Raw genomic sequence first — 18,864 nt, forward strand, 5'->3', positions numbered from 1 at the left:
GAAGTAGAGTGACTTTAAGTTAAACTCAGAAGCCACACATAAAAAATATCCTCAGGACTTTATTCATTTCATAAATAATGTATTTTATTTTATTGCATATGGCTATTAAGGAGAGCATCCATGATCAATACAGACTAAATACAATGCACTATTCTAGTTCCATTTATTCTCGTCTCCAGCAGCGTCACATTGACCCTTATATACAGCGTGTACAGTGGAAGACAGAGCAAGATAAGGTAAGTCTTTTGTCATATCACAATAGCAAGAAATATATTTAACATCTTGATATCCAGAAACAATACGTACCAAAAAAGAAAACACTGTTTAATAACTGTTAAAGTTTATATAGCAAAAAATATTTTAAATTTAAGGTAAGTCAGGCAAAATGTACAAAGACCCAATATACATTGTGAAGTTTTCGCAAACATAACATTTATACATTTTGGTTCCATTCTGTAAACTAAATTAAAAATGTAAATATTGCATATGCCTTTTTTTTGAAATGTACAGGATAGAGGACAATTTAGTACATTATCAACTTTGTATTTTGCTTGTTTCAAGTTGCAGTATGAACATGAACCATGTGTATAGTGGCATGACTACTCTAAGTATAGAGAACTACTGAAATACGTGTCATACACTGTAGTCAGCGGGGTCCATATTCAGTCCTATTGTCCCCGGGGGAGTTCCAGAGCAAACGCCACCCATCGATTCCTAGTCCCAAAACTAGATCAAAACTTTAGGGCATTCTATACATTTTAATAAAGTATATATATTATACACTGAAATTGACCTTCAAACTAACATCGTCTGGTCTATGCACTGTTGCGACGTGTAATTTTAGAAAAGTAAAAATTTAAAAATGTTCCGGGGGGATCACTTTACATTCAACTTTGTCTTGCAATACAATCCTCTGTTCTAAAAGTTCAGCGTGGAAGCAGGAAGACTTTTGCATTGCCATTAAATATATTTTTAAGACATTGAATTTTTTGGTCTTCCTCTAAAAAAGCCTCATTTTTATTAATGCATTATTCTATAATGATAATATATCTATATATTTATATATATTTTTCTCCAAAAGAAAACAAGAAAGAAAAAAGCTCCCATCTTCATCTCCAATGAATTAGTGTAACCTCCACACGACCCTCAGAGAAGACAGGCACCGGGACGCACCCGCGGGAGGGAAAGGTCCACAGCCCTCCATCACATGTCAAGCGAGCAGCGAGATGACGTGACATTCTGCCGGTCAAGGTCAGCAGTTTTAGGTGACACCTGCAGTGATCGGCACAACACTGACGTCATTTTCAGAACACTGAAAACATGAAACAAGGGTAGGCTCGTCAGGAATTCTTCAACCACCGATGTGCCCTGTGCGATGGTTTCTCTTCTTTTCCTTTTTCTATCAGTAGCAAAGGGGCCGGAATGCCTCTTCTGTGTTGCTTTCCTTTCCGTTGTTTTTTCTAGTTGTTGTTGTTCAGAGCAGCCTTGTTGGCCGACACGATCACGTGATAGTAAAGATCCTACATTTTTTAAAAATCTGCCAGACCCGTGACCACCATGAATCGCTGGCATGCCTACATGAATTTTTGGTTAAAGAAATGCAAGCTCAAGATTAAGGACAGCAGAGACGTCTGAGCTTGTAAATAGATCAAAGGCTTTTGCAATGTGAAGTACCTACATAAACATCTAGAGAGAGAAGATTAAACAAGTCTGTTAAAGGTAAAAAGAGAGATTCGCCCCCTGCCCACCCGCCTCCCCTCCCACCCCCACCTACCCAATACAGTTGATGATTTTCAAAAGTAGTTGCTTCAGTTACATATAATAATTATTATTTATTAATCCATCTTCCAAGTCCAATCTCAAATTTCATTTCTATTGAGAAGAGTCAGTCCCACACTGGGCTGTCTGTGAGCAAGCACGCAGGTACCTGGACGGGAGTTCAACAAGCAGCTGTGTACGGGAACCAGTTTAATAAGGCTGATGACCACACTTGAGACACATTCTGCACAGATACACGGGAGGTCCCGCCGGCCCCCGACCACGCAAATCCGGCTTCACCTGGAACTGAGGTAGGACTGTGGTAGTTTTGAGTGTATGCCAGTAAATACCAGATTTTACCACTTTAAGGGGTATTGGTAGAATCTCCTAGCATGCTGAGGGATAAATTTGCTTTGCCAAAATGAAAGTAAGAAGAAATTAAGACACTGGCCACAATTTAAAGGGCCAATGAAAACATCCAATTTTCTTGAGAATAACTTCTTCAGCGAACGTTGTTAAAAAAAAAAAAAACACAACACAACACAAACAGCACAAGGAGGAATGCCCCCTGACGGGAACAAAGGAGAGAGCTGGGCGTTCTTGCCTTGTTGGTTCCGTGACCAATATAGTCACAGATGTTTCAAAACGTAGTCATTGCTCAGATCCAAAAGAAAATTGTAAGCAGCTTCAGATTTTAAAAAATGCTGAGCATCTCCTGTTAATGTCATTCTCTGATGTGTGACGTCATGTGATAAAGCCAGACAGATCTTCACTCTGAAAAAGAAAGGAGAGAAGTCATCAGTGGCTGTCTCGAGAGCAGAGCCATCTTTGGAGTCAGAGGAAAAGTCCCTCTTAACTGGCCCTGATGATCTGTGTCATGTCCAGAAAGTGATGTACGTTGGGAAGCAGACTGTCCTCGGTCCATTTTCCAGAAACAAGTTCGATGGGCGAATGCTCATTCAGGTTCCCTGGAGGCAGAACTATTAGGTTTATAGTGAGTTGTGAGGTCCATACGGTGAGGGTCACATTTTCAGTTTGGAAAAACTATTCACATGTGCTTTTGTGAGTCATTCTGTTGAAGGAGACGTGGAAGGATGTCTCTGCCCTTCAAAGAGAGAAGCTGTGTGACCCGGCCACGGCCCCTGGAACTGCCTAGGTCTTGGTTCTTTGTGTGGACTGTGGGAAAAAACACTGCCTTCGTCACGGGGCTGCCGAGAAGATGAACACACACATGACGCGTGTTCAAGTGCAACGTAAACAACACTGATTATGCAAATGCGCATCACAGTAAGAAAGGAGTAATGAGACCACATTTCTGCCCTCAGAAAACCCTTCCAATTGGATAATCTATCCTATTCCTAAGGCAACGCAAAATTTCAAAAGCTCCTGCAGCGACATGCTGGCTGTTACACACCCTCCTCATCTGCCCGCCTCCCCAGGGTCCGGGTGAAGACATCTACTCGTCCCGCTGAGCTCAGTGAGGATGTGGTGAGGACGTGACGTTAGGACCCCAACCAGCTCTAATTGCTTCCTTCCCTCCAGGCTGAAAGATCTAACTTCCTTAACCTTTCCCCAGTTTCCAACGTTTTCAGCCTATTTTTACTTGATGTGTTCCTTCTTTCAGGGGCAGATCAACTTGGGAGACTTTGACATTTCATAGCATATTGCCTTTTTTTTTTTTTTAAAGTTTCTTGGCTTTTGAAAAAAATGCCAAGTTGTTCATTTTCACCCCTCTCCACAGTCATAGCTACTCTGTCACATGTGAGCACTGCTGGTCCCGCCCTGTCTTGCTGCCTCTGCAGCTATATTTACGAAACCGGCATTTCTGAATACTCCTGTAAAATCATCATCATTCTGATGCTAGACTCTCACCCCACTCCCTGGTTTACCTTTTTGTGAATCTAATTCTTTTCTATTCATCTTGAATAGAAGACTGATTCCAGCAAGAGAGAAAATTCCAGTGTTGCACCTGCAACCACCTGGTCCCTGCTCCGCACACGGGCGGTCCCCTGGTACCAACTCGGGTTCCGCATGGCGCGCAGAGTCAGAAAAGCGGAGCCTGTACAGGAACGGTGCAGTCAGCGCACAATGGAGAAACTGCAGCTTTTCAGGACTGTTTTTAAAAGTTTCCTACAATGTGACAATTTGAGGCAGTGTACTTCATCTTACCACTTTTAAAAAGCCTTATGTCCTTTAAAAAATGTAACAGGTAACCTCTTCTGGAAATGAAACTTAACAGAAAACAGAACCCAAAATTTCCTGAAGAAAGATGTGTCCTCCACTATTTCATTCATCATCGTTGTGATTTCCAGTTCAAGAGACTACAGTGCGAACCTGAACATTTTCATCCCTTAAAAAGCAGACACCTGCTAAAACCCACCTGGGCTTGCGTCTCACTCTAACATAAGTTTGCATTTTGTCACCCATGCCCTGACTGTGAGACGAGTCCCAGGGCCACCCCAGAGTAGGTAATCAAGACCCCCGTGGATCTGCTTGCAGAAAGATTTCTATTCACCGTTTCTTTTGCTTCTACACTAATGATTAGCTAAATGTGGCTAAATTGTCTTGTGTTAACTCTAAACCCATTATCTTGAAAACAGCTAAGCAAGTTAAGTTCTTTAATTCCTCAAACTTAAACACATAGTCATATGAATGGGGCTTAATTATTGCTGAAAAATTTACTTTCCACATTTCCATTTGGAAATTCATGGGGCCAGGCACAGATTCACTCTGTTTTTAAGGACGCTTTATTGCTATGAACAGCTCCGATCAGTAGGTCTTCGTGAGCTCTAATCAAGCTGAACATGGAATTTTTATTTTTTGAAGTATGATACAATTATCAAAACCTTAATTTCTAAGCGTTAGCATGATGAAAGAAAAGAGCCGATAAAAGGCAAGGATATAACTCATCCATGCATTTATTCACACACTGACCTTTCAACAATCTTGTTTTTTTTATTCTACTTGGGTGCAGGGCCTCAGTGAGGCAAATGGGACGTTCACCAGTAAGAGGACAGCTATTCCCTGGGGACGGAGTGGAAGCAGCCCTTTCAAACGTGAGCACTGCACTCCGCAGAGGCCCGAATACCGAAGGGCTGCCGGGCGGCCGGTACCAGAGTGTGAAGAAGCCCTTGCAGAGATGCAACAGAAGTGACGGCTGCAGCAACCCAGCGACACGGCTCCACGTTGGGACGGGAAGGAACCCCATTCCCCAGGATGCCGAGGCCGAGAAGTGCTGTCACAGGGAGAGCAAACCGCTCACGCACGCGGGAAGGACCGAGCAGGCAGAGGCCAGGGGGATCAGAAAGAGGATGGCCACCCGCTCAGAGACAGACATCTAGGCATGGCATGTGCTGTGCTTCCAACACATTTTTAAATTTACAGACATGCACTAGAGCAAAAGCAACGTGCACTCAACCTGCCTCCTACTAGGGTAAAAAACACTTGCTTTCCAGGGACGCCTCTTGTCACAGCAAAGAGACACTGGAGACCCGAGGACCCGCTCATTTCTGTGGAACGTCAGTCCAAGCCGCCCCCTAGCCTGCATTGCAACACCTGCGGTTTACCCCGACTTGGTTTCCCCGGCCTCGCCTGAGACGGGCCCACCCCATGGGCTGCGGCCGAGCAGGGCCAACTGGGGACCTCGGAGGTCCCCACGCCAATCGCAAACACAACTAGCCACCCAGCAGAGGCCCTCTTTGTCCAGACGCAAAGGCCAGGAAGACCACATCCGATCAAGATGACATGCTGAGCAAAAAGATTAGGATAAACTCTATGAAACGTAAAGACCAGGAAAAAGGGATCCGTTTTAGGGGCCCAACTGTAATTTCTAATCTGTTGCAGAAAGAAAGGCTGAGACAGAAGCCGTCTGCCTCACCTGAGAGCTCAACACCGTTTCCAATGCGAGCCGGCCGGGTCACCAGCACACGTGCTCGCCAGGGCTCTGGACCAGGACCACAAGGAGGAACCCAGCCCGAGGGAAAGACACACCAGCCAAGAGGCCGAGAGGGCCACAGGCTCAGCGCCCGCCGCTGTGGCTCAGGCGGGCCTCCAGAAGCCAAACCCCTGGTCCTGAAACCACCTGGACACCACTCCCTCGGAGAAACCCCGCCATCCCCAGAAAGAGGAGGGGGAGGCAGGAGCTGGAGCGGAGGATTCTGTGCACACTTCCGCCTTTCAATTTACTCACGTCTCAAGCAAGTTGTTCTCCCTCCTCTGAAAATGAGTCTGGTTCATCCAGACTAGAAAAAAAGTCTTCTAACGTTACTAACCTGACGTCCTCAACCTTTAAATATTTACGCTTCCTATAGATGACATTCCAGCAAACTTTTATTTATTTCTTATCTATGTAAATTCTACTAGACGCAAAGAACAAATTATTAATTTTATGATCACTCCACACTGAATATTTATTAAGATCAGAGACGTTCTTTGAACTCGTCAGGTGCAGCGGGAAAACAAAAAAGAAAGACAGTAAGATTCACGCGTTGCTCATGAATGCAATCACAGAATCCCGGGCACCAATTGTGCTCTTAGATATAAAGCACTAAGAATAATTTAAACTTACTGATACACACGGAACTTGTCATATAATTACACACCGTACTATTCTGTAGCTTAGACATTGCTTTGTAAAGAAACCCATTCACAGAAGCACCAAGCGAGAGTTACTGGACAAAAAAAATTTCAACAGAAAGATTAAAGTTGTTCCATATGACATGTCACGCAGGCCAGCCATCCCCTTCTTTTTTCTGCTCTGTCACATATGACAGATGATGTTCATAGGAGGGACACAGTCCCATGTGTCAGTTGCCATAATTCCCTGGGGATTAGCAGTAACTCCACCCTTTTCTCTCTCATTTTAAAGAGTAATCACAATGCAAATGAGCAAGACTACTGTCAGTTAAGGCCCCACCTTCAATCTGCTCTACTTTACAGATAAAAGGAAGAGAGAAAGAGAAAACAAACAAACCACAAATGACCACAACTTTGTCAATAAAACACATGGAAAAGCTCCCTTGCCGCGGACAGCACAAATGTCAAAACACTGACTGTCAGGCCACGTGCGCTGGGCTCCACAGTTCCAGTTACTTCAGTGGAAAACACAGTGAGCACCAGGTCTGGAATGTTTTAGAATAAATTGGGTAAATTTACTCTGGCAGATAAACTCCAGCAGCATTCTAAACACACATTCGGATGCACGACTCTGTCGTTATAACTTCTCATGAGAATGTGGATTCGGGCACATTTGACTTCACGGTCCTGTTTCAGTGTTCAGAATTCAGTACACACACCTGGGTCATAGCTACTCTGCCCATGAAGGCCCTGGTTCTCTCACAGAGTGTCTCGTGGGTTCTATGTAGAGCCCCATGTAGGGCTCCATGGGGGCCCCCACAAGGAGTCCGATGTAGCTTTTCATGTGAAGACCCATGTAGATAGAGCCCCATATAGGACTCCACACAGAGCTCTATGTACGGGCCCACGGGGGTCTCCACACAGAACCCCACATACAGCTCCATGCAGGGCTCCATCTCAGACCCCTGTGGAGCCCAATGCAGAGTTTCACGCGGAGCCCTATGTAGCCAGAGTCCCACGTAGGCTCAAGGGAGGGCGCCGCAGCACAGCAGAGGGGAATGGGACCCCACAGGCCTTGGGTGCGCAGCACTGGACCAAACAGAGTGCAAATCCATTTAGTGGGTAAAAATGACTGAACATTTCCAGGCATATCTGAATCAGGAGCGCTGTAGTATTGATCTGCATGACAAAATGAATCAATATCCTTCCTAAAATTAAAATTTATATTTCCAGTAGCAACTATGATTAAGAAACAAAGAAACTGTCTGGTGAGCCTAGACATGTCCTTCAGGCCCATTTAGCCCTTTAAGTTAAACACAGAATTACAGGAAAAAATAAACTTTTCAGTTACATAAGAAATTCCTAGAAAAACAAATCTGATAATTCAGTATCTCTTTACTTTAGGAAAAGCAAAACACTCTTAGAATATACCAAAAAAAAAAAAAAAAAAAAAAGGAAGGTTGGGTGTGATAACAAACAAGCCAGAGATTCTAAGAAAAACGGTTACTTGAACTTTTCTTTTAAATTGGAAAAAAATCACTTAAAAAGAAAATAAGGAAGAAGTTCCCAAGACAAATGGGGGCAGTACATTACTTTCCCAAGCCTACTTGTGAAAGATTTAAAACTTTCTTTTATATGAGCTCATCATTTCCACTGACAATTAAAATCATTTCATCCTGAATGCTTATTAAAGAAATTTCCTAGCATCAAGTCGTAACTTGATGTTAATGACACAACACGAAACAGGATGAGACAATCTAGTTTTCGTATACGGCTGGGGTTAATAAAAGGTACTTCTACTTCTTTAGCTCCTGTTTAATCCTTCACATAAGACCTTGTCTTAATCACCAAAGACCAGAGCTACTGGGGTCCCAGACTGTTAACCACTGCTCTTCCAATCCAGAGTCACAGTTCACCCACAGCAACCCGTACCATTTATAGTGCATAGCCCCAGCTGACTTCGTATCATAATACTTAAGAACTCGTTTCTTTTCTCTCCTTGTTATTAAAAAGCCTGACATGTGCATCCTATCATCTATTCTTCTATGGGAAGAGTTTTTCACCATACGTGCAGCATTGTCCAACATCACAGGAGAAATATTATTGATTATTCCAGCACAAACAGCCGAGAGGCAAAATTGCCCCCTGAATTGCTGGTGGATCCTTCTCTTAAATCACGAAATATCAGACCTTTCTAGATAAAGATGGGAGAGCACCGGCGACTTGCCCCAAGCCTCGCAGCTGGTCAGCAGGAAAGGAGAGTCCTTACCTTCCCCCAGAATTTTCCTCACTGCTCCATTTGGGGCCACCACTGTCCACTTCTGAAAAGAACGAAAGAGGGGTGGGACTGGGCAAGGAGTGGGAGGTCTGGAGCTCTCACCTGGGCCCAGAGTTTAAACTTTTACAGAGTACTGTCAGCTCTTTACAAAACTCTCCCCAAGGACACCAAACACTGCACAGACTATGGATTTCTGCCTTGTGCGTCTGCCTCCCCGGCTGGTGGAGGGGCTGGACCGTGCCTGTCCCCAGCATCTGGCACCGTGCTTGTTAGGTCCTTCCTAAATCTCCGTGGAGTTAAATTGAAATAAAAACCCAGGGGCTTTAGGCCATTTCTCACAGTCAGAAAAGCTAAATAAAATCTAACAGAGTACACATTTCAGAAATGTCTGAGGCCCAAGAGAAAAGAAAACCTTTTTCACCTCACCAGAGTGGCGTTCCAAGACGGAAGTCAGTAAACGACAGCCACATCTGGCCCACTGCCTGCGCCTGTAAATAAAGCTTTATTGAAACACAGCCACGCTCATTCACGCGCACGTGGCTGCTTTCGCACTTGAACAGCAGAGCTGAGTGGCTGTGAGGGAGACTGCGTGCCCCAAGACATAAGGAAGACACGAGGAGAAAGGAGGGCACATTTGTCAAAATAACACCACATATTACCATCTGTCTTACAGCTGGAGACGAATTGATATCCCCTTTGAAAATTATCTGCAGGCTTACGTACCCTAGAAATGCAATACTATCTACTAAAAACCACGCTCTCCTGTTACAGACTTTACCGAAAATGCGGAAGGGAGTCGTAGAATCGCTTACGAAGCCTGCACACTTTTGGAGTTAATTTCCCTCACTTATGGCTCTTCTATTTGGTTTTTTATGCACAACACAAAAGTACTGAATAATCATATTATATCATGATTATTACTAAACATATAGTACTACTCTTTCGACGTTAACAGAGATAAAGCTATATACATCAGATCTGCAATTCAAAAAGGGTCCAAATCCTTTCTGAGTCTTGGGTCATTTGAGAATGTGAATATAAGCATTACATTGCTGACCTACGAAACAAGGAGAACGTTCGGGCCAAGTGATATAACTTTCATTAAAATTGCAAATATCCTATGAAGAGTGTAATTCTTTCTTCAGATTTAACACATAATTATACTTATAATTTTAAACTGATGCAGAAAATATGTATCTAATGTACACTGTAAAAATGTTTATATTGTTTCTATCTGAAGTTCTCAAACCTAAATATTGTTTTTCCTATGAAATTAGGGAATGTAGAAAACAATTTATTCAAGATCTATCCATCCCGAAATATCCTGCAGTTCTAGATCATCAAAAGAACCTTTCTTTCCTTCAAATATTTAAACATTTAAGAGTTGCTACTGGGTTTTTATAGTATTACGATTCAATTCCTTTTTGTTTTATTATGGAAATTGAAATAAGCGTTTTCTGGAAGTCTGAAATTACGCCAAATACAACTCAAATTCCCTCTATAATATTACTGAGTAGGGAACATATTTATGAGTATAGTTACAAGGGTACACCTTTGGGATTCTAAACTATACTCTGCTTTTCACATTTAACAATAATGCAGTAATTTGGAAATGTATTCAAAATAGGGTGTAGTGAAGTGCTCGTCTTTCATTACAGGAAAAAAAGGAAAAAGAAAAGATTAAAGAAAAAAGGGCGAAACTGTGTAGTCACCCCCCGGCACCCCGCCCCAAGCCCAGCTAGTGACCAGGCCATCGTCCTTCTAGACACCAAGCTTCCGCTGGGCACCAGCACACGGCGGCCTGAGCAGCCTCTGCTTCAACAGTAGGTAACCTCCCTGCATCTATAACATCCGTGTAGGACAGGATGTCAGCTCTGTCCACTGGGGGAAGAATGTATCTGACGTAACAGTCCTTATGTGAATGGGCACCCAGCCTTTAGGTGTAGGGTCTGGACTAAGGTCAGGGCTGAGTGTCAAGTCCCACTCAGAAACTGAGCGCATGCTCTCTCGGCCCCGGCTGAGGCCAGAGGACTCTTTCCCACCATCAGCCATCTCAAAAGCATTCCCAGGAGCCTAGGAATGACTCAGGGCAAGCCGGTTCCACACCACCCTAAGACCACATGCCATTCCCATGGCTCAACACAACGTGGGTGTGGACGGCCACTGGTCCCATCAGAGTCAGCGACCTGGGGCCCAGGAGCCAGCACTCACCATCCTGGTTCCCTCTTATGTAAATGGGGACATTATTCATTATTCTCCCGCCCTGAATTCCTCACGAGGCCACTGTGAAACTATCACATGAGATTTTATGTATAAAATTTATAAATAAATAATTCAAACAAAATATAAAGATAGGAATTCTTTTCACACACAGAGAAGCACATGCTGGTAGCATGACTTGCATCTTGGGGCTGGATCCCTGAGCTTCCTTCGTGCACCTTCAAATGATGGAGACATGTAACCACATGTTTGGTTTGGAGCTACAAAGACGTCTTCAGCCGGCAGCCCTGAGCTGCCGCGGGAAGCCTGACTCCTCCCCCTGCTCTCGGGCTAATTTGTGCAGCCACAGCCGCGGTATCTCTGAGCACATTCGCCATCACAGACTTTTCTTCATTCAAAATTATATCCATGAATGACATCACAAACAATTACAACTTCAAGCAGCAAATAAACAACTGATGAATGCACGAAAACAATGGCAAATAGCTCCCAGAATAAGATGAATAAACTTATTTTAATTGGATAGAGGCGGAACAGAAGTAGAATTGTTTTTCTGGGGGTAACTCTGGGCCATCTGAAGCTAATAGTCCTCAAACGCTGCAGAGAGCGCCTGCCCGGCTGCTTTCTTCACGCCCTGCGGATGGGACAAAACACCCAGAAAGGGGCCGCGTGCATCCCTGTGTGAGCAGCTGCGCATCTGAGAATTCACAAACCCCTCTTCACGTCGCATGTGCCCAGCAAGCACGATGCGTCGTCCATGAGCTGGGGTCCGGCTAGCAGGCGCCCAGGGGCAGCATTTCTGTTCTCTCTGGTCTATACACAAAGGTGCAGCAAAACGTAGACCGACATTTAAATTCCTCTGCGGCAGCTGAGAGAGACTTCATCCGAATGAAGACGACTTATTGAAATTTCAGTAATGAAGAATGGAAAATGCTAAGTTACAACCATCTTTATAAAGATCATTTACTAAAACATGAAATAAAGTAGGACAGCGGCAGCTGATGGCCAGGCCTCCCCAGGGGACACCGTGGTTCCTCCCCACCCAGGCTGCAGACGACCCACCCTCACCCCAAGCTTCGCATCCAGACAGCACACAGGTCAGGTCAGGCTCCAGCACATGCTCGTTCAGCCCAAATGCTCAACTGTTACTATGATGTCACTCAAAACTTGGGTCTCAGCAGAGCACACCTGCTGAGGACCAACTTCTGCAGCCTCGGCAGAACCTACACTGGTGGGATCCAGTAGACGGTCCACGTGTTCATCGGCTGGGAGGGACCTCGCACACCAGGGGCCCGGGACCACAGCATTGTCACAGGCCCCTCGAGAGATGCGCAAGAGCAGGCAGGTGGGAAACCTGGGCCCCCAAGCCCTCCTGGAGAGCCCAGGGCCACCAACTGTTGGACTCGGAGCAAGGAAGGGCACCCGCTGCTGCCTCCAGCGTGGGGAGGCAGTCATGCCCAGGGACGGAGGGGGCCCGGCTGTCCAGACGGGGACACACTGGGGACCCTGCTGAGACACACGTGATCACAATCACGCCTCCCATCATCCTCTCCTCCCCAGTGAGAAGCGAGCAAAGGAGCAAACTTCCCAGCGACACAAAGCCACAGCCCCCGAACTGCTGAGGGCTTGGGGAGAGGAACGACCAACTCAGCATGAAGACAACACTTCCTACCTTCAAAGAAGGCTGGCCCGTGAGGGCCACTGACAAGATGGCACACCCAGCTCCTCCACGCTGCGCAGGGGTCCTTCAAGACTTGGAAGAGCGGATGCAAAAGAGACGTACCTCCCCACCACCTCCTCGGTCGCAATCAAACGACACAGCCTGGGCCGGCAAGCATGTACTTAACGCGTGTCACCATGTCCCAGCCAGCCCACACCCGTCCCCTGCCCTGGGAGGAGGGCTGCACAGACAGCAGTACTGCATCCGGGGAAATCATTCCCACGGCTTCACGCTCAGCAGCTGTGTGACTTCATGAGGCCCAGTACACGTGAATTAATATGAAATAATGGTTATTTTCTCTATTTTCCTCAGACAGAGAGCTAAGAGGCCGTCCTTCCACTTCTGCTTGCTGCACTGACCTGAACGTGATGGGATTTAGGCTTCAGAGTGGCCTAAACAGACTAACAGAAAGACGGGAGAGTAAATTTGCTCAAACTCTAAACCGTTTCGCACGGATACGACAAGACTCCGAGTGAATCAGCTTATTTACAGTCTGCATCAGCATCTGCCACAGAGGGGGAAGGGGCAGCCCCACCAGAGTGTCCCCAAAGGCCCTGGGTGCAGGTCTCAAACCTTCTCAACATGCAGACGCACAGCTTCCTGTCACCCCCACGTCCTGCCACGACCCCCGATCCATCAGCCTCTCAGGAATTCCTTTAGGAACCAGAGAGTCCAAGGAGATCCACAAGCATAAAACGTTTTCTAAAACATACCCTTGACAGTAAAAACCTAAATTTCACATTTCTGGTCTGCAAGAGGTCAGAGCAACCCCTTATCGGAAGGAATAACTGTTAATACAGTTAAATAATTACGACGTGGTCATCATTCTGCCCTTATTAAAATGCATAAGTTTCGTTAAGACATTTTATATACGCCATCGTTTTTTTACGTATTTCAGGAAAAAATAAGTAAAACTGAGCCTAAATTCTAAAGACAGACCAAAACAGCAGGTGTTTTTCAAATCCTACAAGCTCCTGGCGACCCCCCACCTGCCGTCAGGAAGGGGATGCCTTCCCCACGGTCAGGAGGCTGGCTCTGTCTCCATACCCCACCTCTGTCCCAGCACCCCGGCCTCTGTCCCTGCGCCCCAGCCTCTGTCCCCGCGCCCCAGCCTCTGTCCCCGCGCCCTGGCCTCTCTCAGGGCAGGCATCGTCAGCTCCAACCTACTCCACCGGTGCCTCCTTGGGAAACAGAATCTGTGAAATACAGGGAATAACAAATCATCTATCATTTTCGGTTCCAACTCAACTGAAGAACGAGCTCCACCGGCCGCAGAGCCAGCAGGCAGTGCTCCCTTTGGCAGCGAGTACCTGGGGTGCCATGCACAGGGCGGGCAGGGGTCGGCGGCCACCCGTCCCAGGCCACCGCCAAGGGGTTCACAGGGTCTATCCAGTGACAGGGCCTTTTTTCCCAAACGGAGGCGCTGTGACCCCAGAAGACACAGAGCCAGGCAGCCCCCTCCAGGAAGGGGACGGGCCGGAGCCGAGGCTCTCCACCCGCAGCCGTTTCCTTTAAAAAGTAAGGATAGGGGCTGGCCCCGTGGCCGAGTGGTTAGGTTTGCGCGCTCCGCTGCAGGCGGCCCAGTGTTTCGTTAGTTCGAATCCTGGGCGCGGACATGGCACTGCTCATCAGACCACGCTGAGGCGGCGTCCCACATGCCACAACTAGAAGAACCCACAATGAAGAATACACAACTATGTACCGGGGGGCTTTGGGGAGAAAAAGGAAAAAATAAAAAAAATCTTTAAAAAAAATAAAAAGTAAGGATAATAACGAGAACCTACCCTCCCAGGAGACTCTGAGGGTTAAACACCATTAAAAAATGTTTTATAAATAACAAGAACGCCCGGGTCATCAAGCACGTCATCCTGCGACTAGACACGTGCTCTGATGTTCTCGTTTATCTTGTGAAAATTCCCCCCTGGCTTCCCCACCTCAGTTACATCCTGCTGTCCTCATTTCCCTGAAACTCTTAGGTCTTTTCACATTTTACATACTATTTTTGAGAAAGAAATTCAAAAGCTGACATATGCCTCACTAAGTAAAAAAAAAGAAAGAAAGAAAAGTACTATGACAGAATTAGATGACTCCAATAGAAAAGTTTTTAAATGCTCTACACATTGTTCCAAAGAAACTATATTTCCCTTTCATGCTGTCAATATGAACTACAGTCTTTAGGATGGCTGACCAGGCTCCGCCTGTCACAGTCCCTGCTTACCTCCTCACTTCACCCCCTACTCTCTCCCTACTCCCTCTTTGTGAGCCACACTGGTCTACTTCTTACTCTGGAACACACCAGCAATTTTCTGCCCCAGGGCCTTTGCACGGCTACCCATTCCCTTTGCCTAAATGGATCCTCCCCCTACATATCTACAAGACTCGCTTCCTCACCACCTTCAAGTTGTCACCTTTCTCCCTCCCGCCCTTTCCTGCTTTATTTTCTGGCGTATTTATTTCCACCTACAATACTTCACGTTCTGAACACATTTCAAAGTTAAGTTTACTTCCTAGGTTTCAAAGGTAGTCTTGAAGACTCAGTACCGTTTGTTTCTTCTTTACAGCTTGGAAACCAAACCTATTTCTTTCTAGGCTGTACTTTAATATTTTTCAAATGGGTGAAATATTTTTAAACTATTTAATATGTAACAATCGGTGTCTTTGTAATGAAAAGATAGGAAAATTTGACCATTTAATTAAATTTGAAAGTTAAAGAGAGATCTAACCATTTCTGCCCCTGTCTTTCCTGCCCCACACACAGCCCACCTTTCTATCCTTAAGTGACGCTCCTGTGGTCTTTTTGCTTATTTTTTCTGGGAAGAACAGTTGAAAGGTGGTAAAAGGTAAGAACGACAGGATACTCACCTGGAACGGACTCCACACCAGCCTGATGGGCTGGTGACACAAAGCTGCCCCAGCTAGTGGGGCTGCCAGCTCCAACCACATGGGCCCAGGTGGGCAGGTGGAGGTGGGCAGGGGCTGTGGGAGCGCAGGCCCAGAGCAGGGGGCGAGGGGCTGCCGGCCAGGGGCTCCTGTGCCCGGGGCGGGGCCTTCCCGGACAGCCCACGATAGCAGTCAAAGGACGGACGCGCGCTTTTATACCCGGCTTCAGAGACACCTGCACGCCATTCCAGGCAGGTCTTAAGAAAACACAACCCTATTTGGAAATTATTAGGATGAGGACTAAAAATGAAGCAATCTGAAGAAGCATAAAATATAAAAAGAACTGTGATTGTATTAAATGTTTGTGGGTGATTTATGAGAAATATTTTAACTAAAACCTACATGTCTACTTTTATGGAAGCGCACGCTGCGTGACAGAAGCAGCGGGACGCATTTGAAACGTGAGCTTCCCCACGTGTGCAGCCATGGATGCACAGAAGGGCGACGAGAGAAGACAGGGGCCCACGCGCAGAACCCCTGTCACCCAGATGAAAGAGGGAGCGCCTTTTTAAGCAATTGTTGAGGGTGAGCAGAGAAGAATCAGAAGGCGCAAGAGAGACCCACAACGTAGCACTGGGAAGTTTCTGGAATGCTGGCATTGACAACAAAGAGAAATTCCAGGATCCTTACAAGAGGCAAGGCCTCCAAGAGGCGAGAGCAAGCTGACCCTGGGACCGAGGACCCTGGCAAAAATCAAACCTATGGTTTCCCAGAGAAGAAAATTGAGCCGGAATTTCCACCTCACGGGCTGCACCCCAAGTGTGAGGACAGAGGGTGCTAGAGTGTGAGTGGCTCCATCAGAACTTTCCAACGAGGGCACCCACAGTCCCAGCAGGGACATCCCACTTTGTCTTCAGCCAAGAATGCCTGAAGAGCGGGCACCTGTTGAGGTGTTCCCAGTGGCTGCCCAGAATACAGCTGTGGGGTGCCGTCCGAAGGGACGATGAAGGCGCCCGCCCAGGGGGCAGGGGTTCGTCTCAGATTTCCCTCCTATCTCCTGGAACATCGACTCCTGTGTTGGAACACACTGAACTCTCAATAAATTGATCGGCTCAACTGTCTTCTAGCTTCAGGAAACGGCTGAAGACATGATGAATTCGGAACCCTGCAGCTGACCTGCGCGGATGGGAGCCGTGAAGATGAATGCTTATCACCCAGAGTTATTCCAGGAACTTAATTAAAGGCTCCACACCGGGGAAGCTTGGCTATTTCACCGTAGTGGTTATTTCATTTGGAACTAAGATGACAATAAACCAGCTCTACTGATAACTGAGCTGCAAATAAGGATAAGGATTAAAATCGGAATTAAGGCAAGCCAGTCCTAGCGCACCTTTAAAATTTTGCTACAACCCTAAACACCAAAATGGCATTATATTTGGGAACTACCTAAACTTTAAAAGAAAACGCTCATTAAAAAAATTTGTCAAAGTAAATAAAAGCTAAAGAAGGTTCAAAAATTCTTTAATGTTTATATTTCTAAGTTTATCAGGTTTTCATATCTAGTATTTCCATACCATTCATTAGTGAAGTTTTAAAGTTTTTTGTTTACTCAACCAGTTGTAGCCAGTTTCCTGAAACTGAATGCAAAATAAACTGACACTCTTGGATTTATAATATTCTAAAGAAGGAGGTAATACAGATTTTGCAGTTCTGCAACTTTTGTATTTTGCTAAAGCACACCTAAACATTTTCAGTGAAGCTATACATTTATCAGGAGTCGACCTGGTAAAGGAACACAAGCTTTTTGTAGAAGTTTCGCCATATTTACCTGATAAAGATAACTGGAAGAGCACATGAGTAGCTTGTGTATTTGCTTTGTTTCATTTGCATAGGAAGAGTGTTATTTTAGGTCACTTTTATGCTGGAAAACAATTTTAGAAAACTACTATCACATAAGAATAAAACAGAAGCATCACTGCCATAAATCCTTTATTTTTTAAAAATTGCATCCAGGCTGTCTGTGCTGTAAGAAACTGACCACTGAAAGCTCCCTTTCTCAACATTTCTGTCGTCTTATAAGTTCAGGAGCTGTGCAATGTGACAGAACACCAGCGTCCTGGGACCTCCATTTCTGATCTCAAACAAAATCAAGCTGCTCAACACGCTTTAATCCATGCCTTGCTTAATCCTGCTTATTGCCCGCCGTTCCTAAAGTATTATTTGCAGAGTTTTTAAATTTAGTAAGAACATCCTGGCCTATTTCCAAAACTTCTCCCCCCGCCTCGATTTCTCCCATCCATTCATCCACCAAGGAGCTCACAGAGCCCTGAACAAGGAAAGGGAGGAGGGAGGCCCTGACAGGCAGGAGCTGGGCCGTGGCCGGGGCGTGTAACTCACATGATGGTTTGGGGCTGGCTTCTACGACAGAGCTGAGAATTCGCAGGCATCAGATGGTCACTGACTTCAGTCCCTATTTTCAGTGGCTTCCCACCACCAGCACTGAGTAACGCAGCCAGTGTTTAATTCCCAGTTCCTCAGAGCAAGGCAAGATTCACAGAAGGGATCCAAACCTCGCCCAGGGAAAGCCCTAGAGAGCACATCAGAACCCTTACCCCTGTCAGCTTTTCTCCTGAACTTGCAAAGCTGTGCAGACTCTACACTGTAAGATGGGGTATTCGGAACATTGCTTTCTTCTTAACCTGAAAAGCAGTTCCATGGCTGCATCAATCCCTGATAGAAGGACAAAGCATTTCCCTATTTTGTTTATCCTGTGCGGCAGACAGTCTCCATGCCGCCCTGTCGTCAACAGCAATGCTGGGTGCATTACTGGTGCACGCTGCTTATAATGGCAGGCGCATGGCCCTGAGGCTGCCATCTGCTAGGAAGGAAGTACTCTCTCGTCGGATGCTGGAGAGACTGACAGCTAATGTAAACAGAACCCTGAGTCACCGGCAGGAGCACGAGGCCACAGATTCCCAATTTCATTTTCTTAAAATATGGATGGCTTATGAATTTTTATGTTGCCTACATCTTCCTTTATGCTTCTGAAAATGGGGTTAACGCCTTCTGAAAAACCATTTCTCTTCATATAAAAATTCAGTTAAGTCATTTTTTTCTCAGGAATAAAGGATCTTAAAAACAAGAGGGGCACTGGTGAAAAAATCCACTCCCCAGAAGATTGCCACCTAGCAACAACTGATTGGTTACATGGTCCTTAGGCAGATTCTAAATTGGTTAGTTTTCAAATGAACTCATTATTAAATAGGTTAATGACTCATTTCTTCGGAAACTGTTACTGGACTTATTAATAATGAGGAGTATATGATATTCCACTTCCAGAATAAATGCATCTTAAACTGAAAACACCAGCTGACCCATTAGGTACTGGATCAGTGGTCCAGGCTGAACCAGCCTATAAAGAGCAAGGAGTTAC

General features: G+C 45.7%; 1 protein-coding gene across 1 annotated transcript in view; it reads right to left on the minus strand.

Moving 5' to 3' along the window:
• Positions 1-1,774: 1,774 nt before the first annotated feature.
• IRS2 (insulin receptor substrate 2) overlaps positions 1,775-18,864 on the minus strand; it is a 29,131-nt gene continuing 12,041 nt past the window's right edge. The window contains exon 2 of the mRNA XM_044779710.2: positions 1,775-2,532. Coding sequence (XP_044635645.1) covers positions 2,528-2,532 — 5 coding nt within the window. The 3' untranslated portion in view covers positions 1,775-2,527. The remainder of the gene's footprint in view (positions 2,533-18,864) is intronic.

The sequence above is a fragment of the Equus asinus genome, chromosome 11, assembly GCF_041296235.1.
Source record: "Equus asinus isolate D_3611 breed Donkey chromosome 11, EquAss-T2T_v2, whole genome shotgun sequence".
Classification (NCBI taxonomy): Eukaryota; Metazoa; Chordata; class Mammalia; order Perissodactyla; family Equidae; genus Equus; species Equus asinus.